This window comes from Chlamydomonas reinhardtii, chromosome 16 (genome assembly GCF_000002595.2).
Source record: "Chlamydomonas reinhardtii strain CC-503 cw92 mt+ chromosome 16, whole genome shotgun sequence".
In the NCBI taxonomy this organism is placed as follows: domain Eukaryota; kingdom Viridiplantae; phylum Chlorophyta; class Chlorophyceae; order Chlamydomonadales; family Chlamydomonadaceae; genus Chlamydomonas; species Chlamydomonas reinhardtii.
Genome location: NC_057019.1, coordinates 2,872,640 through 2,893,264, shown reverse-complemented (window position 1 = coordinate 2,893,264; position 20,625 = coordinate 2,872,640). Strand labels below are relative to the sequence as shown.

The window sequence follows — 20,625 nt, the reverse complement described above, 5'->3', positions numbered from 1 at the left end:
CAGACTATAACTGACTATATGTATGTAAGGCCCTCCCTCAATTGCGCATGAAGAAGATAAGCTTAGGGTAACGTAAGCGGCAGGCGGGAAAGTCAAAGCCCTGCCTGATCGTGCTCGTCCAGCCGTTGGCGCCATTTCGCGCCAAACCGGCCTCAATCCTCGACGCGCATCGTAATCGCCACTTGAATCGCCAATGGGTGATGGCATGTCCAGCTGTACAAGCAGCTACACCTTTCCCCTGGCCGACGAGCCCGGGTCGCCTCACTGCACTTGAATGAAATTTTATCACCAGAATGGTCCAACAGACCTGTACCCTCCTTGCCTCCCTCTGCGCCTGGGCGCCCAAACTTAACGCAACTTCGGTCCAGCTCCTGACTGGGCCATCTCGTGCACAAGCAGGATTTCGCTCTGGAGCCACCGGTAACGGCTAATACATACGGTACGACCAAAACAGACAAGCCTGCCAAAGGTCTCCACTGAATACCGTGGTGACACGGTGACACCCACACGGCGCAAACAATAAGGAGGTGGCTGCCTTATGGCAGGAAAAGGGCTGATCCCGGGTCGTTATCAACCCAGCCACCTTGACGCGGGCGCCTACTAAGCACACGCCTCTATGTTGGGGGCCTTAGGCATCCCCGCAAATCCGGACATGGCCGGTTGGGTGGGGTGCACAGTCCGTGCTAACCCGCAGCTAACAAACTAGTCACGTCACTCGCCGCCAATCAACACGTGCACCCTCAGCCCCACGCCCTGCTAGCGCCGTTCAGGCTCTCAGCCCGGCCCCTAAATATCTTACATCCATGTATCTTGACTTTCTTCAGTCCGCGAGTATAGCTCTCGGCCCCTAAATATCTTACATCCATGTATCAAAACATGTCGACGACAAGCGTCTTGGGGCAAGAATGTCGAAATTGTTTGCAACAGCCAAACTATGCGTCCCCGAGCCTTAAATGTGTCGCGGCCCGGGATCCCGCGCCCGAGCCCGGCTAGCCGTTTGCGGTGCTTGAGTGGGATGTGGGTGAGGTGCATTTGGGATATCATGGACCGTGAAGTGGCGTGGGTAAGGTGGCGTGGCGTGGCGGGGACAGGGCATATCGGTGCCTCGGCACGGCGTTGGCATAGTGGCCAGTCCCACTGGATGGGCTTGCAAGGGTGCTGTTAATGTCGCCGGTGCCCATCGTCACATCCCTTGCGCTACACGGCTTACACGGCTTACACTAAAACAAAACGGCGCAAACAAAAATCGCGTCGCCTACAACACCACACGCACATACACAAACACACCATCAATCCATACCACTATATGCACTACCAACATTTTCCCACCCCTTGTCAGGCTCCAAGCGCAGGCCTGCAGGTCCGAAGATTCCATGGCCAGCACACAAACAACACCATACGGTAACCATCAACAACGCTCCGTCAAACGACACGCCCCACCTCGCACGCACATAGCCTCCTTACGCGGACATCGCCTCTCCCGCCAACTGCCCCGCACCCGACCGTAGCTGCCGCCCGGCCGCGTACTGGCCCGCCTCATCCAGCCCCAGGCCCGGCGGCCCGCCCTCTGGTGGCGGCAGCAGCAGGTCCGGCAGCTCGCGCTCCGCGTCCTCATACTGCCGCTGCACCAGCCTGCAGCAACAGCAGCAGCGGCGACATCAGCAACAGGCAGTGGCAGCGAGTTGAGGCTGTCAGGGCTCAGGAGGCGTGGCGCCGCAGGGGTCTCACCATTACGGTACCCGCGAAACGGCAAAAGGACTGGACCGCGCAGTAACGAAGGAGCGGCTGGCTCTGGACAGGCGGCAGGCAAGATGGGGCGCGAGCAACGCAGCCGCCCCGAAACCTGTTACACAACTCACTGCGCGACAGGTCGTGACACGAACACGTCCACGCCGGCTTCCAAGGCCAACGACAGAGCGTCCGACGGCCGTGCGTCCACTGACACGATGCGTCGGCCGCCCGTGCTGCTGGCGCTGCCGGCGCCGGGGCGCCCAAGGCCGCGCGGCTGTGATTGCTGCGGCTGCTCCGGCTGACTCAGCACAATGCGTGCGTAGAATATCCCGCCAACCTGTGTCCGTCCGTCAGGACCCTGCCTCAGTTGCTGCGTGGTTGCTGCGTGGAGGCAGGGCAGGCGACACAGGCAGCCCCAACGAAAAGGAACCACAGCCAAGCACACAGCGCGGCCCAGGGCATGACACCACACCGCATGCAGTGCTGCCCCGCTGCACATACGGTACTCGTGTTCTCCTCTCCCTGGTGCTTGTCTACCACACGCGCTCTTCCAAGTGCATCCCTCTTCCTCGTGCTCCTCACACCGCACACACCTGACGCGTGATGACGACTCGCTCCACCTTGCCACCCAGGGCCTGGTGCAGTTCAGGACGGGGGACCCAAGGAGGTGGCAACGGGTAGCTACTTGTGTGCATGGCGAATGTGTCTCTTGGTCCCGGACTCATGCCTGTTCAACTATCACATGATTGACGCAGATTGCTGGCCCCTGCCTTATGCCACTACACCCTGCCCCTCTAACTCCACCTCCACCGCCTGCAAGCCGGGCGCCCGTGCACACCTGCAGTGTGTTGGCCCACGTGGCCAGCATGGAGGGCCGCCGGCCGCGGCTGCCGCCGGCCGCGTCGATCACGCTCCCCGCCTCGAGCAGCCCCACCAGCAGCGTGAGTGGGTGCGGGTAGGCTTCCAGCCCCAGCACCAGCAGCGCCTGTTCCTCACGCGTCAGGATGCCCACCTGCAGCAGTCCGCATTCAAGGCATGTGTGTCAGAGAGCGCTACAAGGGGGAAAAAGCCCCATGGCCAAGCCCAAAGGCATGAGCAAACAAACTCGGAAGGGGCGAAGCGTGCTTGTGTTGTGTCACTGTAAGTATGGACGCAAGCTGCTGTAAGCTCTGCAGCATTGCCCTTCCGGCAGCTGGCAAGCCTGGTCTCAGACTCTCGATACGACCTGGAGCAGCTTCCCCGCTCCCACCCCGGCCCTCCGCCAGTCCCTGCCCGTGTGTACCGTAGCCTCACCGACAGCAATGTGGCCAGTGTGTACTCGGCTTGCAGGTGACCCAGGCCGTCGAAGCCGCCCGCCAGACCTGTGGCCGGCGGCTCGGGCTGCAGCGCCGTCACCGCGCCCTCGCTGCTGCCTGGTGGGGGTTGGGCCGCCGGCCACGAGCCAACAGCCAAGTAGGGCGCATTGCCTTTGTGCCGCAGCAGGCCAGCACAGAGCCCCACAGTGCCACAGCAACAGTCATAGTAAGCAGCCCGCCCCATCGCACGGCAGGCTTACCGTCCTCATCTGCATACACGTCATCCATTGCGTGTGGCGACCCCGACCCCGTCCGTGTGGCTGGTGAGTCCGAGGCCTGCGACTGCCGCGCTCCGCGACCCTGTGCGCTGGACCCGGCCGGCTCCGCCTCCGCCGCCCCTGTGTCCGTCAGCTGCAGCAGCCGCGGGCCGCGGGCCGCCACGTACTCCACCACCAGACCGCCGGTGCGCGCGTCACGGAAGCGCCAGGGGTGCGTCTGACGGACGTTCGGAGACACAGGCGAGGTTGGGCGAGGCGCGTTGGGGCGGGGTGGGATAGCAGTCAGCGCGGAATTTGCAGCATCCAGGATATATTTCAGGCACGGTAGCCTGACTGGCGGACGTGAGGGCAGCGTACCGTGAGGGCGTACCGGACGGGCCTAAGCGATGTGGCACAATCCCGCGTGCCCCTACCTCAAACGTGTCAACGGTCCACTCATGGCCGGGCGGGATGGTGGCGTACGGCTCTTCATCACCGTCGTAGTTCACCTGCGGCCGCGCGGCGTGTGTGTGCGTGGTTTCGGGGTCATGGGGTACGCCAAACACAAAGGCTGCAGGCTGCCTGGTAGCCAGAGTATGGGAGCATGCAGTTCACAGCGGTTGCGACGGAGGCCAAGGCTCGATTGAAACTCACCCATCGCGCCTCCACGACCATCGCGCTGCGGTTGCGGATGGTCAGGGAGCAGGGCACGTCCGAGCGCCGCGAGTGCAGCAGCGCACCTGCCGCAGCCGCCGCCTGCGCGTCCCCAGTGTCCAGGCCCAACCACGGTGTGAGGGCCGCTGCCGCGATGGTGGCTGAGCCGAGCAACAGCCCGCGTCGGGACGCGGCCTGGGGGTTGAGCATCCGTGAGGTTTCGCATGGCACGGCGGTGTGTCTGTGTAGCTGCTCCACTTCACCCGTCCGCCCTGCGTCGCCGGAGGCTGCTAGCAGCGCTGCCCGCATCGTACTGTGCAGCTGCTGAGACGCACAGCTCATGAGCGTTGGCATATGTAGAGCGCTGTTGCATCCGAGCAGCGGGTTGTGGACGCGTGGTCTCCCGCCAGCCACGCGCCCACAGCCCAGCGCCACAGCGCCAGTGGCGGTTACTGAGCCCGCCGAGCCCTTTCTAAAAGACCCCTGCTTTAGCAAATCCATCCTTATGCTATGCCGTCAAAAATGCTTAGGGAGTCGCGTTCAGGGGCCAGCCACAGCAAGGAGAACAGGCCAACGAAGCGAGAGCGGTGTTGCAGCAAGTCGGTGGTGCAGGTGATGTTAACTTTATCGAGAGGAAGTCATCATGAACTGCGGGATGTAAGCTGGGTTTGCACAAATACTCAAAGCAGCTTTGATTGGGGCTCGAGGACTTGACCTTCATTCGGCATTTCCGCAGCTGGATCTGTTTGGTTCATCCGTTTTGTAGCGACCATATACTTCACAGGGAAGCCAATGCAAGTAACACTTTCAAGCTACACCTGGCACGAACGTTGAACAGCTGGAGATTTTCAGACCTAAAGGCAACTTATCGCTTGCGTTGCCTGTTAGCATGAGCCAAAATTAGTCGTGTGCAGTCCCCTGACGGGGTAGTGGCATCGACTGAGAAGGGAAGCGAGGAGTCCGGCCCGGAACTGCCGCACTATGGCGGGTATTCCTCCTGCCCCTTCCCCGGGCGTCGTAGCTAAGAAGCCCGCAAGACGCTGCGCAGAGGTGCGTTTCAAGGCTCACAGTTGTGAGGGGCTCTCCATGCACAATTCTGCAGCCGCGCGTGGGTTTCGCAAAGGTGTGGCAGTTGGCGCTGCCCTGCAGGTTCTCCCAGAACTCGTTCTCATGCCCACTTCCATGTGCGCAATCCTGTCGTGCGCACGGCGAATTGAAGTTACGCTAGCACTATTGGCACGGGCCCTACGCAGGTGTGCCTGGAGTTGCTGTGTGCGGAGAGCGTGCGGTTGTTCCACGCCAAACAGAGCGGCCCTGCAGCGGCGGCGGCATTGGAGGCGGTGGGCTACCGTGTTGGCCAACAGCTGGCGGAGAGGTCAGTACCCAGGTCCGATGGTTGCGGCGTGTTGGCGTGTATGAGCCTTGCACGCGTGGTCAAGGCACCGAGGCACACAAGGCGCTACATAGTTGGCAACGCGTATGATCCTGCGGCGGGGCAAGCTACGCCCGCTGCGAGCAGCGGCACCGGCAGTTTACCGGATCGTCTTCACCACCTAGCCAGGATTGACACTAAAAACGGCTGCGTCTGAGACTGAGCACACATTCATGGACATGCAGGTACACGCGCGACAAACCCCGCCTGGGCGACACGCTTGAAATTATCAAGTTTGTGTGCAAGGACTTTTGGCAGGCGCTGTTTAAGAAGCAGGTGGACAACCTCAAAACCAACCACAGGGTAAGCTGGGACCGAGCAGTAATATCTTTCCACCACATAATTACCAGGGCGTGGGAAACACGTCAGGGAGGCCAAGGCGCAGGGTGCTGGCGAGGGCGATTGGGTGATTGGGGTGGCTGTGGCCGCGGTCGGGGCGTGTCCTCTGCAACCATTGGCGGGTGACGTGGGGCCTGCGTGCCGTGCCGCGTCACGGCATGCCTCTAACGCCGAGTGTGTGCGGCAATACCTTCGTGGCTCGGCACGTCACACATACCGCGCCCCAACACACGCACCTCTGGTCCCTCTCCCCCCTTTGGTTTAGTTTGGGCTGGTATCTACAACCCCCCCCCCGGCGGACTCCCCCTGCCCCGCAGGGTGTGTACGTGCTGCAGGACAACGGCTTCCGGTGGCTGCAGCGCCTGTCGCCGCCCGCGCCCGGCTCCGACCCAGGGCGCGAGGAGGCGGCGCGGCAGCTGGCGCTCAGCTACCTGCACCTACCCTGCGGCATTGTGCGGGGGGCGCTGTGCCACCTGGGCGTCATCTGCACCGTGGAGGCGGACCCCAAGCAGATGCCCAGCTGTGAGTGCGCGCGGGGGGCATGGATTTGGTGGGGGCAGGCGGCAGTGCTGCGCTGCACCGACGGTTGAGCTGGTACGGGAGACGCAGCACGGCGGCGGCAGTGTGCTCCACTGACTGCCTTGGAGAGCGCCGGAGCAGGGCGGCATCGAGGGCTTCAGTCCGCGACCCTGCGTCCAATCCGTTCTTGCGGAATGCGCATGTTGCATCTCCCCATTCCGCTGTGCTGTGCCTGCAGGCACGTTCACAATCCGAATCATGGCATGAGGGCCTGCCAAGACCTGGTGCACTGGATTGCAGCCCTTGTTGCAGCCCCGCTTTATGGCGGGAGCGGAGGTTAAGGCCGCCGCTCGTCCGCGCTGCTGACGTGTCCTGAAGTGCCGCTTGGCACGACGGTTTCGTGCGGATACCCGAGGCTGTGCAGACTGACGTAACAGAGGACGTCAGATTGATGGCGCCAGAGATCGGTGCAGTGCAGTGTTCCTCAAGGTCAGGAGATGCTCAAGTCGCACGGCATAGGATTGGGAGGGCCGTGAACGCGATGGACCAAAACGGCGTCGCACCGTGCTGTGACGCAAATGACGTGTTAATTACAACACATTTCGTGCAGTGGCCTGAGTAAGATTGTGTTCACGCCTGTCTGAGCTCACACGGGCAAGGGGAAAACTGTACGCGTTGCTCAACTGCCGGCCATGTCGTACCTGCACCGTCTCGTCACTCAAAGAAACACTTAGCCAGATTCACAGGGGTGCGCGCATCACTACCGCCCCAAGAGTCTCCAAGCCTCCCGCGGTCCAATGGTGCACCGCAATGGCTTGCTTCCATCGTTGCTTCATCGTTCCCTCCCGCAGCGAAAACGCCCGCACCCACCAGAAACATGCGCTGCGCAGCGCAGAGCGCAGCCCCGCCATCCTCGCCCCCAACGCGGTGAACCCTCTCTCGCCTGACCTACCGTGTGCTGTTTTGCTCATACGTCCCTCTTTCCTGCCTGCACTACCGTAGTTCATCTTCCTCGGCCCCACACGCACCGCAGTAGCCTGTCCATAGCCCCAAAACGATGAGAATTTGCTCGATGGGCACCCTCAAGACCTGAATTGACGGTATACAACGCCAGCGCTCCGCAGACAGTCAATTCTATGCCACGGCAACGTATCTAGCGCACGAACCACCGAATCACACATCCCCACCAAGGTTCTGTGAAAAAACTCAACGCAAAAAATGCAACGCTGTCTGAGGCGCGCAGCCACTACACCTGGCATTGCCCGTGATAGCCCACCAGTCCGATACATGCCATTAGACCGCAGTCGACTCGTGAAACCGCCGCCGAGCCCCTCTGCGAAGTTCAGTCGCACGAGCGATGTGCGACACATATGGCCCCGTCGTGCGCACACAACGCCCGCCCGCAAAACGACCTACGTGCTGGGTGACCATTTACACAGCCAAACATGTGCACCGACCAGCGAGGACAGAGTCATGCGCGGACGAGGTGTCCCCATGACCAACAGCTCAAAAAGGCGTGCCCGTACGGCACAACCTCCCGTGCCCATCACTTCCTCAGTCCAGAAAGCAACTTGCCGCGCCGCTGCTGCATTACCTCCGTAGATGCTCTATGCTTCGAAGCCTAAAACCACTGTGTGCGCCCCGCAACGTTCCACTCAGCGGCTTGGCATGCTGCTCTGCCTTGCGACTAACAGCGGCCTGTGTGTGCTGGATAAGATGGGCCAGACCTGGATGGCTGGCAGGGCCCGCTACATCGCCCGCAGCTGTTCTCCAGCCACAACGGGCCCCCGTGTGCGCGCCGCAGCAACTGCCGCGCCTTCCTGCTGCTGCTGCTGCTGCCAGCCCCCGCTGCTGCTCCCATTGCTGCGACAGTGGCCGGCGCGAACCACCAGCGCATCGCCTCTTCCACTTCTCCGTCGCCTTCCCCTGCCCACTCGCTGCTGCCATCAATACCACCATGCCTGCATGCCGCCTTCTGCCTCGGCCCCTACCCGCCGCGCGCTGCTTAGCTCCAGCTCTGGCGCTCCGAGGAGGCGAGCCAGGTGTAGACGGCTGCGCCGAACAGCTGGCAGATGGCTGTGGGGATGAACAGGGCGTTGGCCCAGGAGGCGGTGGTGTCCAGCAGGTAGCCGGCCATGGTTACGCCCAGCACGCCGGGGATGGCGCCGGCGGTGTTGGTGATGCCCAGCAGCGCCGAGGCGTACTTGGGCGACAGGTCCTGGAAAAGCGGAGGAGGAGACAGGCGGGAGAGTGGGTGGGTGAAATCAGTGGATGGGCAGGGCGTGACGCGTTGCAGCAAGAAGTTACGCGTTGATGAATCGTTCCCTTCGCCAGGTCGCCTGGACGCGCTGTGTAGACCCCTTTCCCTTGTGCTTTCCCAACAAACACTTGTCCTTAGTTGTCCTAACAAACATACTGCTAGCAACACACGACGTGTTGTTTCCTTACGACGCATGCTGCCCTGGCTGCCCCCCAGCGCCGTACCTGGTGGTTGCAGTACAGGCCCGCACGCGACCAGGCGCCCAGCGCGAACGCCACCGACATGAGGCCCACCAGCACGGCCGTCAGCACCGGGCCGGCGGCCGACACGCCAGTGGTCGCGGCCTTGGCGGTGGCGGCCGCCGCCGGAGTCAGGATGGCGCAGGCAATCATGCAGACGGCAGGGCCCACGAAGGCAATGCCCTGCACGGCGTGATGAAACAGGCGGAGAGAAGTGGGGATGGTTAGTTGCACGCACACGGGTCGTCGTGGCCGACCAACCGCCTGGCACCCAGTCCAACACACTGTAGAGCCGCACCCGCGTGTGGTCATGCCAAGGCTTCCTGCTCGGCAGCATTGCCCCGAGCCTCGTGCATTCCCCCTCCAGCGCCCGCCTTCCGCTCCGCCCCTCACTTCCTCTCCTCCTTTCCTGCCGGCCCTCCCTTCACCCGCCCCTCCCAGCCCCCTAGTTTGCCCGGGTTTGGTCTAGTTTGGGCTAGTATTTACAATCGCCCCCTCCCCAACACCCCCACAACCCCGCACCTGGCAGATCTTGCGCACGCGCGTGAGCGGCACGCCGTTCTTCACCCAGCCGTCCGCCACGGGTCCCACCAGCGGCATCATGGCGGTCATGGCAATGTAGGGGATAAGCGTGAGGAAGGAGCTGCGCTCCACGTTGAGGCCCAGCGCCAGCTCAAAGTAGCTGGGTAGCCAGGCCAGCAGCGTGTAGTAGCCCCAGTTGAAGCAGAAGTGGGCCACAGTCACCGCCCACACCGGGGGAGACCTGGCGGCAGGAGCGGGGGAGGAGAGCGGGAGGGAAGGGGGGAAGGAAGGTTGAGGTACGGAGATGACGGCATTAGAGTGGCGCAGCGATGCGCAGTCTCCAAAGGAGGTGGTCAGGGACGGTAGGAAGCGCAGTGGGCTTGCGGACAGACGCTGTTGCCGAGCGGGGGGACTGCCCCGGTAGCCTCCCCCTCCCGTGCTGCCTGCCGCGCCCAGTGCGGCTACATGGCAAACTTGTCCCCGTCCAAGCTTGGCCCAGTGGAGCCATGGCTTGACAGCTAAGAGTACCCAACGCTTCCGCGACCAGGCCCTGCCAGCCCCATGTTGACATCGATAACCCCTCCAGTCCCATCCTGCGCGAGGATACGGCTGGACACGGCCACCTCCTCCCCCATCACCCCGGGTCCGGACAGCACATCGGGCTCACCTGAAGAACTCGCCCCAGGGCACCTTGCCGTCCGGCGGCAGGCTCTTCTCCAGCTTGGCGTACGTGGCGCTCACCGGCGTTTCGTCCACAGACTCGAGCGCGCTCGCCGCCACCTCGTTCGCCTGAGCCAGCGCCAACCGCGTCGCGCGCTCCTGTTCTTTCTTCTTGTTCTCAGCAATCATCTGCGGGCGTTACGGTAACGCGGCGGCGCGTTGTTGACTTCTATGGCCGACTGAGAAGACGGGTCACGGCACCGACATCAAAGAACCACGGCGCGAGATGATGGGCGGAACCGTTCACCCGTACCGAGTACCGGTGTCGTGTGCATGTCCCCTTGCCACGCCCCAACCCGCCCATTGCCCTATTCCGTGCACATGACTGTTCTTCCCTTGCCCTTCTCCAGACTCGCACTGACCCCTCCCGAACCCTGCCCCCATCACGGCCGTCCACCTTCCCCTTCCCATCACCCGGCCCCCGCCCAGGCGTATCAGCGACTCACGTCCGGGTCCATCTTGTCGGGCTGCACCAGCGGCCACGCCGCCACCCACACCAGGCCCAGCACCGCGAACAGGTAGAACACGGACGGCCAGCCGAACATGCGGATGAGCGGGCCGCACAGCAGGAGGCCCACTGCGCTGCCCACGTCCAGGCCGCCCCACACCGCCGCCACGGCGCGCGAGCGCTCCGTGCTGGGCACCAGCTTGGCCAGCACCGCGGTGGCGGCGCTGGGGGCGAAGCCCTCGCCCAGGCCCACCAGCACACGCGTGGCGCACAGCGCCAGCAGCGACGTCTGGGCGGCGGGCGGCGCGATGAGCGTGCCAAACGACCACAGCGCCACGCCGGCGGCCAGCACCTTGGCGCCGCCGATCTTGGTGCTGATGTAGCCGGCGGGCAGCTGCGTGGCGGAGTAGCCCCAGAAGAAGGACGACGACACCAGGCCGCGCTCCGTGGCGGACCACCCCAGCTCCGCCGCCATGGGTATCACCGCCACCGACATGTTTACCTGAGCAGGAGGACGGAAGGAAGGGGGGGATTGGGCGCAAGCGTTTGGGGACGGAGATGGGGCACATGGGTGCGTGGGCCGCGGGCGACCACACGCACGCCGCTGTCCGTTCGCCCCGCGCTGGAAAGCTTGCACCGAAGCGGCTCCCAACCTCATTCATGCCAAGCGAGGCGCCGCACATACACAGCGCGCGCTGCGTTGCTGCGACGCGGGGTGTTGCAGACTTGACGGAGGGTGTTGCACCGTCTTCGCATGCGCCCCGCTGCCCAGCGCGCTCGGGGCACGCATGGACAAACTGGATGGAAAATAGCCCCAAGCTTACCTTGTCCATGTTGCACAGCACAAAGGCGACCGCAATCATTACGACCACGTTCCAGCGATGTGGCCGCGTGTTCATGACCTCTGCAACCTCTGGCGATGCCACTGGCAAGGGCAGCGCCGCTGCAGCTCCATTTGTGCTGAGCTGGTAACCATTCGCACTGCTTCCGGTTCCATTCTGCGAAGCTCCGTTCGACACTGCATCGCTCCCGCCGTCATTCACACGCACATCGGATGGCTGCTGCTGGCCGCCACTAGCAGCAGCGATGCGTCGCTGCAAACGATGATGGCGCGGTGCAAGCCATCGGCATGGGCTCCCCGACACGCCTGCCCAGCTCAGCGACCGTGCCTGAACCCCCGCAGCGGGCGCTGATAGTGGGCGTAAGCAAGGAACGTGCGCGCAGCCCGATGGAGCGCGTTGTTGAGCAACGCCTGGCCCCGCTTTGAGCTTGAGCATGACAATGCGCACTATGCTCCTCGCAGTACTTGCGCTGCGTGGAGCAAAGTTCGCAACAAGTGTCACCCGCAGCCCCTAACGCCCGGGCTGGCTCAAACACAGCTGTTCGCAAGCAGCGCCCTGCGACACGGGGAAATGGGCCACCCTTATCGCCAAGAAGCGGTGCTACGTGCGTGGTAGATAAATCAATAGGTTCGCAAAGCACTGTGCAGGCCGGGGCATTTAATGCGCCGAGCGCTGGCTTGCGCGGCAAGTCAAGCGGGCCTCCGCAACTAGCAGCTCCTGGCCGGCTTGGCTGTATCTGCTCTTAAGGTGAACGAAACATGATCGGCACGCACGCCACTGACTACATGCGGTCGCACGGCCGAGCCCTATGCGCTCGCGAAGATTCCGGGTGCTTGGCCCCGGCACCCGACCCCGCCAAAAAGTATTCAGGTGCTGAACGTATTCTGCGCATCACCAGCTTGCTCATATTGCCCCCGCCTCGGGGAACACGCGCACGTCATCGTTCCGTGAAGGGAAAAGCCCTCCTGCTCACCTTCAGCGCTCCACAGACGCGTACAAACCAAAGGCGATCAGGAAGTCCGTCCACAGCTGCGTGGGCGCCCCTGTATTTGATGATGCAGAACCGCAAGAACGCGGCCGCTGGTGATCGTGTGGCCTTGCGAAGGTCGTGCTATAGGTATCAGACGTAACGAGTTGTGCAGCAACTGATGAGTTTGCACAATAACAAACAGTAACGTCTTGAGCATGGAGCCTGTCGCTTTTCCGGCATTGGAGCGTGGCGTGCCGAGCCAGGCCGAGCCCATTGCATTTTGAGTGCGTGTTCTACTCTTCGCGACCCCTTCCCACCTCTCCAAAGCCCTGCGCGCGAACGCCTAGATATACAAAGAATAACATTAGGGAGGGCTGGGCGTGAATAGACCTAGGCACCCAGCACGAAGGTCTCACTCCTTGGAAAAGCCATGTCCCGTGGCCGGTCCCCAGGATACTCTTGCTTTGGGGTTTTCGTTGCGACCCGCGACGACGTCATGCAGTGTGCGCGGCGTGACTTGGCGTGCTGCTGAATCTGGTGGACACTGCTTCTCCAAAAATGACTCGTGTGGATGACTGTAGCGGCCTCGATCCGCTTCGTACCGTCGCATCAGGGGGGGTAGGAAACAGTGTGCCAGACCCCATGGCCCTGTTATTGACGAGTGTTGCGGAACTAAAGCGTACGTAGACCAGAGCGGAAGGCGGAGTGGGCTTGCAGGCGGCACGAGAGTAGGCAGTCAGTAGCGCAAGTTGCGAATTCACATGTTACCTCGTAACCGACGGTAAACGCTGTGGACGGTCGCGCCCATGGCTGGCTGACGGAAGGTGGCTGCTGTATTGGGATGGCTGAGCTGGACGACGCCGGCCGGGCTGGCGTTGGGACTACCAGAAAGGATGCGCCCGAAACCAACCTGGAGAACACCAGTGCCACCGGTGCCCAGCACGACATGTAAGGGAGGGAGGGAGGGACAGGAGGCGTGATGCACTGCAGCGTAGAAGCTATGGCGCTAGGCGCGAGGCAAGCAACGTCAACCCCAAAGCAACCGCGAGGACATGGTGCGCAAGCCGGGCTGCAGGCTGTGGCTGTTATGGCTGTGCGCTGCGCGGGGTGACTAAACGAAGAACACTAAGTACGGGGACGTGACGGATGCGGTTAAATAAATGAGCAAGGGGGCCGGGCGGCCGAGGAAGTAACGACAGCGCGATCGCTGCATGGCTCATCCCGGTCGCACTGCGGTCGGCATGGGAGCGTGCGGTGCATGCCATGCGACACCAGGAAGCCACAAGCAGCCAACGCAAACGAATCCTCCGCAGGGGCGGCAAGGGACGCAAGCATACGCAGACAAGGAGGCAAGGGGTGCAGACAGCAAACAGTTGACGGATGCGGACCGCATTGCGGTTCCCCACACCCGTCAGGAAACCGGCAGCCGCCGCACGGGGCGGCGGCTGCCGGCCGGGTGGGGGCAGGTGCGTTAGTGGGGTGCGCATGCGCGGGCTAGGGGCACTGCAGGCAAGGCACACGGTACTCGACACACTGAAACCCCTGGATCGGCCGGTATCGCCGGTGGCGTCATCTCCAGAGGGCTGTGTATGGGTTGGGAGGCCGCCGCCGCGCACGCCCGCAATGAATACTCCTTTTGGGATGACGTGATGGCGACACGCCGCCATGGGGGCGGCGGCACGTGACCAAGGCGGCCGCGGGGGCGGCGGCACGAAGCCGAGGCGGCACGTGACCAAGGCGGCCGCGGGGGCGGCGGCACGTAGCCGAGGCGGCCGCGGGGGCGGCGGCACGTAGCCAGGGCGGCCGTGGGGGCGGCGGCACGTAGCCAGGGCGGCCGCGGGGGCGGCGGCGCAGAACCAGGGCGGCCGCGGGGGCGGCGGCACGTAGCCAGGGCGGCCGCGGGGGCGGCGGCGCAGAACCAGGGCGGCCGCGGGGGCGGCGGCGCAGCGCCAGGGCGGCCGCGGGGGCGGCGGAACGTAGCCGATGCGGCCGCGGCGGGGGCGGCGGCACGTCGTCGCCAAGGCGGCCGCGGGGGCGGCGGCACATGAACCCAAAACCAAGTAGACAGAACCCAGGAGTAAACCAAATAATCACAAATAACGTAGCCGATGCGGCCGCGGGGGCGGCGTAGATGACCCCGCGGGTTGTCGCAGAGGGCGGCATGTCCGCCGGGGGCGAAGCGTGCGCGGGCGGCGAGGATTGCGATGGAGCGCGATGACCTGCTCCGCGATGCCGGATGCCTCGGTGACCTCCACGCGGCGCCGTTTGCTGGTAGCCATGCTGATGCCCGGATAGACACAAGTAGGTAAAAGGATCAGGCTGACTGACACCCAGAGCACTACATGGAAGGCGGAACGGCGAGCGCGGACGAAACGAGTGTGTGTTGTCGTCTAAGGCAGTAGGATGCAGGCTGCAATTGCTGTCTGATCGAGAACGGATAAGTGGACGTTAAAAATAGCGCGCAGCCATGTAGTGAACCAGTAGAAGAAGTTGCCGAGGAAGTGGCGATGCGGGCGCATGCGCTACCGCGTGAATGGTGGCTGCACCCGCAAGCGGGAGGCTCGCCCTTGCCAAACACTTGAAGACGGGACCTCAAGTAGGTCCCTGCCACTGGGCAACAGATACCAGCGTGAACTTGCCGGGGCCCAGGGGCGATTATCCCTGTACTGTCCTGTTATTGACGAGTGTTGCGGAACTAAAGCGTACGTAGACCAGAGCGGAAGGCGGAGTGGGCTTGCAGGCGGCACGAGAGTAGGCAGTCAGTAGCGCAAGTTGCGAATTCACATGTTACCTCGTAACCGACGGTAAACGCTGTGGACGGTCGCGCCCATGGCTGGCTGACGGAAGGTGGCTGCTGTATTGGGATGGCTGAGCTGGACGACGCCGGCCGGGCTGGCGTTGGGACTACCAGAAAGGATGCGCCCGAAACCAACCTGGAGAACACCAGTGCCACCGGTGCCCAGCACGACATGTAAGGGAGGGAGGGAGGGACAGGAGGCGTGATGCACTGCAGCGTAGAAGCTATGGCGCTAGGCGCGAGGCAAGCAACGTCAACCCCAAAGCAACCGCGAGGACATGGTGCGCAAGCCGGGCTGCAGGCTGTGGCTGTTATGGCTGTGCGCTGCGCGGGGTGACTAAACGAAGAACACTAAGTACGGGGACGTGACGGATGCGGTTAAATAAATGAGCAAGGGGGCCGGGCGGCCGAGGAAGTAACGACAGCGCGATCGCTGCATGGCTCATCCCGGTCGCACTGCGGTCGGCATGGGCGCGTGCGGTGCATGCCATGCGACACCAGGAAGCCACAAGCAGCCAACGCAAACGAATCCTCCGCAGGGGCGGCAAGGGACGCAAGCATACGCAGACAAGGAGGCAAGGGGTGCAGACAGCCCTAAATCCCCCGGGACTCCCTTGAGGGGACGACCGACCCCCCCCCCCACACACACACACACACACACACCGTCCCCACGGACAATCCTTGTTGTTTAGGGGTTACACCTCCTCCATATAATACCAAAGTGGTGCCAATCGACTCCACCTGTTCTGGGGCTTCAGTCACACGTGGGACACTGTCAGTGGAAATCCCCTCGACCCAGCCCACCCCGCGTGCACGAACTGAGAATCTGTGTAAGCGCATGTGCTTTACCACCTGCGGTTCCATGCTTGCCCGTGCCCCGTGCCCCAGACCCGGCATATGCCCCGCCCTTGCTAGGACACCCAACGGCACTGCTCGGCCGAACGAAGCTACACGAGGGTTACAGGGAGCACAAAGACTGACAAGTTGCTCTAGATGCTGGTAGTCATGCAGTCAATCTACGTCTCTTGCCATTTTGTGCTTGTGTGTTTGGGGTCAAGGAAAGCGCCTGATCCATGGGGTGCCCCATCGGTTCCTGCCGCTGCGTGGGTACCGGTAGTGCGAGTGCGGATGGGCTGATGGCCCCTCAACACCATGCTTTCCCGCACTCGCCCTCACTCCAGCAGCACCTGAGCTCCCTGCACGTGGTCGGCCAGGACAGTCCGCATGACGTGCGCGTCCGCATACGTTGCGGCGGGCGTTGTTTCCCGAGGAAGAGCTCGACATGGCCCCCCGTAACTAGCACCAGTTACGACCCCGTTGGCCCTGCAACTCCTCCCTCACGTCCCTGGCCCGCCAAGCCTCAACATCACCACCGTCACCACCACCCTACTCCTATCCCAAACACACGCACACCCTCACGACGCAACGATCAACCTTATCACCAACCTTGCGGCCTACTCGCACATCATGAGTAGCAACCCAATGACTCTACAAATCGGCACGCAGCCTGGACAACAGCAACCCGATTTAACGTCACCCTCACATCCGCTACGAGGCGGAAATAACACAGAGCGGACCACTACACCAGCAGTCGAAAACGGGCATATCCCAGTACCACTAAGCTGGCCCAGACAAATACCAAGCACATACTTCCGCGAACAACAACACCTCAATTTCTGTACGATACACGCTATCAACAACATGCTGGGAGCACCGTGGCTAAGGGCCCATGCCGTGCTTGCTTTCTGCCAAGTCGTGCACACTGCGCTGGCCGACACACCCGAACTACAAGCGACCTGGGGCCATCACTTCAAACACAATGGGCTTTTCCATGAAGCCGCCATCAACCATTACCTCCGCCACCGCCCAGCGCCAATCGACACTACGGGAACACGCCTGCTTCTACGCTTAGCCGCCCCTAACCTTGACCCAGGCCACTCTCAGGACACAATTCTAGGCCTACTCCCAGAATGCTCCCGGAACATGGGGTTTATGGTGCACGATGGGAGACACGCCTACGCAATACGCAAGGAAGAAGACAGCTGGTTTCTAGTCGAATCCTTTGTACACATTGGGCGTAAACCTATGACACCGGACCTCTGGCAAGCAGTGAAAGGCGACATATTCTGCTTACACCCCTACCACCTAGACATGCCGCTTGACCCAAGGACATACCCAACAATTCCAAACCTACCGCCGCCGCCGCAACCACCATCACCGCCGCCCCCGAATCAAACCAAACCCAAACGAGGCCCCACCCAAAGGGCCCTCTCCACTATGTTCGCCCGACAGACTACCCAACTACCGACAAACCACAGTGCAGGAGACAACGCAGCCCCCACACCCCACCCAGGCCCCGCCGAAACTACAGTGACTCGCCCCCTCACCCAAGCCACCCTCAATATTACCCGAAGGGAGGCGACTGAACCAGCGCGAACGCAGAACGAACGCCCCGCCACCCCCGACAGTGCAGCACGGCCCACCCGCCGCCCACGCCATGACAACCAGCTCGACCTGGAGCCCACAAGCCCCACACGCGCGAACACCACAACTAGACCGAGGGCCAATGCGAACATGCATGCACCGAACACCAATCCCACACAACCAACGGCCAATAATACAACACAACCAACGTGGGCGCAAGTCGTTGCTACGCATGCCGAAGCGGCAGGAAATGCACTCCGGACAGTTGGCCGGATCACAACACAAGCACCCCACCAAAGGCCAGAGACCCCGCCAAGCGCCGCACGACCCACACAGCGCCCACGCGCTGACCCACCCGACAGCCCGACAACGCACCAAACAGTTAATCCCAACACCCCACGACGCACACCGCCTGGCCCTACACCAGACCCTGGCGCTGGCGCCCAAGACAACACTGACACACGCCCTGACAACACAACTTGGCTACACATCGCCACACATAACGTACGCGGGCTGGGCACAAACCTTCTTTCCACCATATGCCACCTACGCGAATGGAATGCAGACATCGTGATTCTTACCGAAACCAAGCTGGGCCCACGCACACGCTGGCTAAAGGACACCCTAAGGCAAGAGAAGCTATCATACCGCACTTTCACGTCCACAAAACCAGGGACTGAACAGTATAAACGCCGCTCCGCCGGCGTCCTCATGGCCATCTCCAAACGCTACCACTCGGGGAGCAACGTTCACACAGCAACGATCCCACCACACCTCCACGGGTATATCGTCCATTGCACCATACGCACACCACACAGCACCCCCCTCCATATACTGGGAGTTTACGCTCCAGAAGACATGCCCACACGCCGTCGTATATACAAATACTGTGAAGAAACAATTAACACCGCCAACAAAACGGATGCACATGTTATTATTGGCGGCGACTTCAATGCAGTCCTGAATGAGGGGGACAGAACAGGGCCCCTTGATGAGGCGGACAAACACCACGCCCGCTTTGTCTCAAAGAACAAACTCAAAAGGCTTCCCGAATTCGGCGGCACAGTAAGCATGTCCTTCTACCAAACACGAGATGGGACCCCTCAACCCACCAGTCGTATAGATGACATCTTAATCTGTCAGAACATCCACTCGGCCCTCCCCACGGCAAGCCGCACACCGGCAACCCTGCAGGTGCAACCCTGCGGTGGCCTCTTCGACCACTACTCACTCCACGCCCGCGTGCCAACCTTTCCATTCCGCCTCTGGCCCTCACACACCGCAACACAAGCAGACACACAACCCCCAGAGACGCCGGGCCCGTGGCGTACTGTGGTGCTACCAATCCCTAAATCAACACTTGAAGCCGCGCGAACAAAAATCGAGCACACGCTAGCCAACCCAATCGCGACCCTCGCCAGTGCCATTCAGCCTGCCACAACAGCAATTCAACAGCATCTCGCACAACACACGTCTGGCGCCACCAACGCCTCGGAACTACAACATGCCCTTCAGACCGACCCGGCCATTCAAACACCGGACCTAGACGCCCTGGCTAACCAGCTCCTAGAGATCCTTCAAGACGGGCTTAGTATCCTAGTCGACATGTGCCCCAAAAAACCACCCACCCGCGGTGTGTTTGCACCTCGAAAAATAAATAAGCGCATCCGGGAGTCCCACAATGAGATAAAACAGCTACGCACACAGTGTGACGCACTACTCCAACAACAGCACCCATATGCTAACATCACGACGACGACGGCGCCTAACACTGGAATCCCATTGCCTGACCCAACGACAGAGCAGGATGCTGAAAATCCGCCACCCCAACAGCCACCCCCGGCGCACGACGCCACCACCACCGCAGAACCACAACGCCGGCCTCGACCTCCCCCCGCCACGCCGGCGATAGCCAACCTGATTGACAAAATAAAGAGAGCCGGAGATACGCTGCGGCAAATCCTGAAAAAGCAAACACGGCACGATATCCAGAAAGCACGAGATAGGTTCCAACATAAACTTGCCACGCGCGCCAAACAAGCCCACAAAGACATATTTTCCACACAAGAGCAAAGCAGAGGCATACCCGCGCTAATACACCCACAAAACAAGGCCCACTGTACGGATAAAGCCTCCATCCTTGATGCAATCCATGCCTACTTCCAGGGCCAGGGAGCCAGTATCACAGGACCACGCAGTGGTAAATATAAACCCGAAGATCGAACGCAAGTGTACCCATTCGACCCCAGCCTCAGGGCCAGCTCCCCTGACACGTTCACCCTACACAGCCCCATCTCACCGCTGGCCCACACGCTGCTCCCTAGCATTGCCGACAGCGCTAACTTTGACACGTGTATCGATCACCTAAGTCGCAACAAATCCCCCGGGCCAGACGGTATCCCCAATGAACTACTCCGCGCCCTACCCGCCCCTATGCGCACAACCGTGCACAACCTCCTCACTCTTATGTGGGTCCGAGCCCATACGCCCACCTCCTGGACCGCCAGTGAAACGGTCTTACTCCCCAAACCAGGCGACTCGCTCTTACTAAAGAACTACCGACCCATCGCGCTAGCCAATACCACGTACAAACTATGGACCAGCCTTATCACCGTGGCTATTTCGGATATTTCACAAGACCTAGACATTTTCAGCGAAACACAAGAGGGGTTCCTTCGCTACAGGAACACCGAGCGGCAAACCCTCAACCTAGTACACGCACTTGAAGACGCTGGGCTCACCAAGCAAGACATATACGTGATGTATGCGGATTTCTCCAGCGCCTTCAATACTATATCGCACGACCGCCTCCTGGAAATCATGTGGGACCTAGGAATGCCACACGACCTGATACGCGTCGTGCAAAACCTATACTCCAACGCCCGCACATACGTACGGACCGAACATGGCCTCACGGCCCCAATAAGCATAGAACGCGGCACGGTGCAAGGCGACACGCTCTCCCCCGTCCTCTTCTTAATGTTTATCGAGCCCCTAATCCGGTGGCTGCACGTTGGTGGACGCGGCTACTCATATGGCTGCTTACCACCGCACCTGAACGATCGCTATAACTGCTCGTCCGCAGCGTACGCCGACGACCTAGCGGTGCTTACAAACACCTTGAGTGACCTGCGGATACAATGCGATAAAATCCACCGCTACTCTGAATGGGCCGG

At 61.7% G+C, this 20,625-nt stretch overlaps 3 protein-coding genes across 3 annotated transcripts; 1 reads left to right on the top strand and 2 right to left on the bottom strand.

The window, feature by feature from the left end:
- Positions 1 to 55: 55 nt before the first annotated feature.
- Positions 56 to 4,577, bottom strand: CHLRE_16g663700v5 (uncharacterized protein). Its single transcript, XM_001701437.3, has 8 exons — positions 3,938 to 4,577; positions 3,718 to 3,792; positions 3,287 to 3,521; positions 3,025 to 3,143; positions 2,570 to 2,743; positions 2,325 to 2,366; positions 1,860 to 2,068; positions 56 to 1,632 (listed from the first exon to the last, which is right to left on the bottom strand). Exons 1-8 carry the CDS (start codon positions 4,436 to 4,438, stop codon positions 1,461 to 1,463), a joined length of 1,527 nt encoding a protein of 508 aa, XP_001701489.2. The 5' UTR covers positions 4,439 to 4,577; the 3' UTR covers positions 56 to 1,460.
- A 122-nt stretch (positions 4,578 to 4,699) lies between these two features.
- CHLRE_16g663650v5 (uncharacterized protein) lies at positions 4,700 to 6,803 on the top strand. Its single transcript, XM_001701407.2, has 5 exons — positions 4,700 to 4,987; positions 5,191 to 5,312; positions 5,555 to 5,672; positions 6,026 to 6,230; positions 6,466 to 6,803. Exons 1-5 carry the CDS (start codon positions 4,919 to 4,921, stop codon positions 6,492 to 6,494), a joined length of 543 nt encoding a protein of 180 aa, XP_001701459.1. The 5' UTR covers positions 4,700 to 4,918; the 3' UTR covers positions 6,495 to 6,803.
- A 2-nt stretch (positions 6,804 to 6,805) lies between these two features.
- Positions 6,806 to 12,409, bottom strand: CHLRE_16g663600v5 (uncharacterized protein). The gene is made up of 7 exons (XM_043071033.1): positions 12,232 to 12,409; positions 11,241 to 11,813; positions 10,415 to 10,918; positions 9,916 to 10,097; positions 9,249 to 9,489; positions 8,712 to 8,909; positions 6,806 to 8,445 (listed from the first exon to the last, which is right to left on the bottom strand). The coding sequence occupies exons 2-7, from the start codon at positions 11,313 to 11,315 to the stop codon at positions 8,233 to 8,235; spliced, it is 1,413 nt and encodes a 470-aa protein (XP_042915675.1). The 5' UTR covers positions 11,316 to 11,813; positions 12,232 to 12,409; the 3' UTR covers positions 6,806 to 8,232.
- Between the last annotated feature and the right edge of the window lie 8,216 nt (positions 12,410 to 20,625).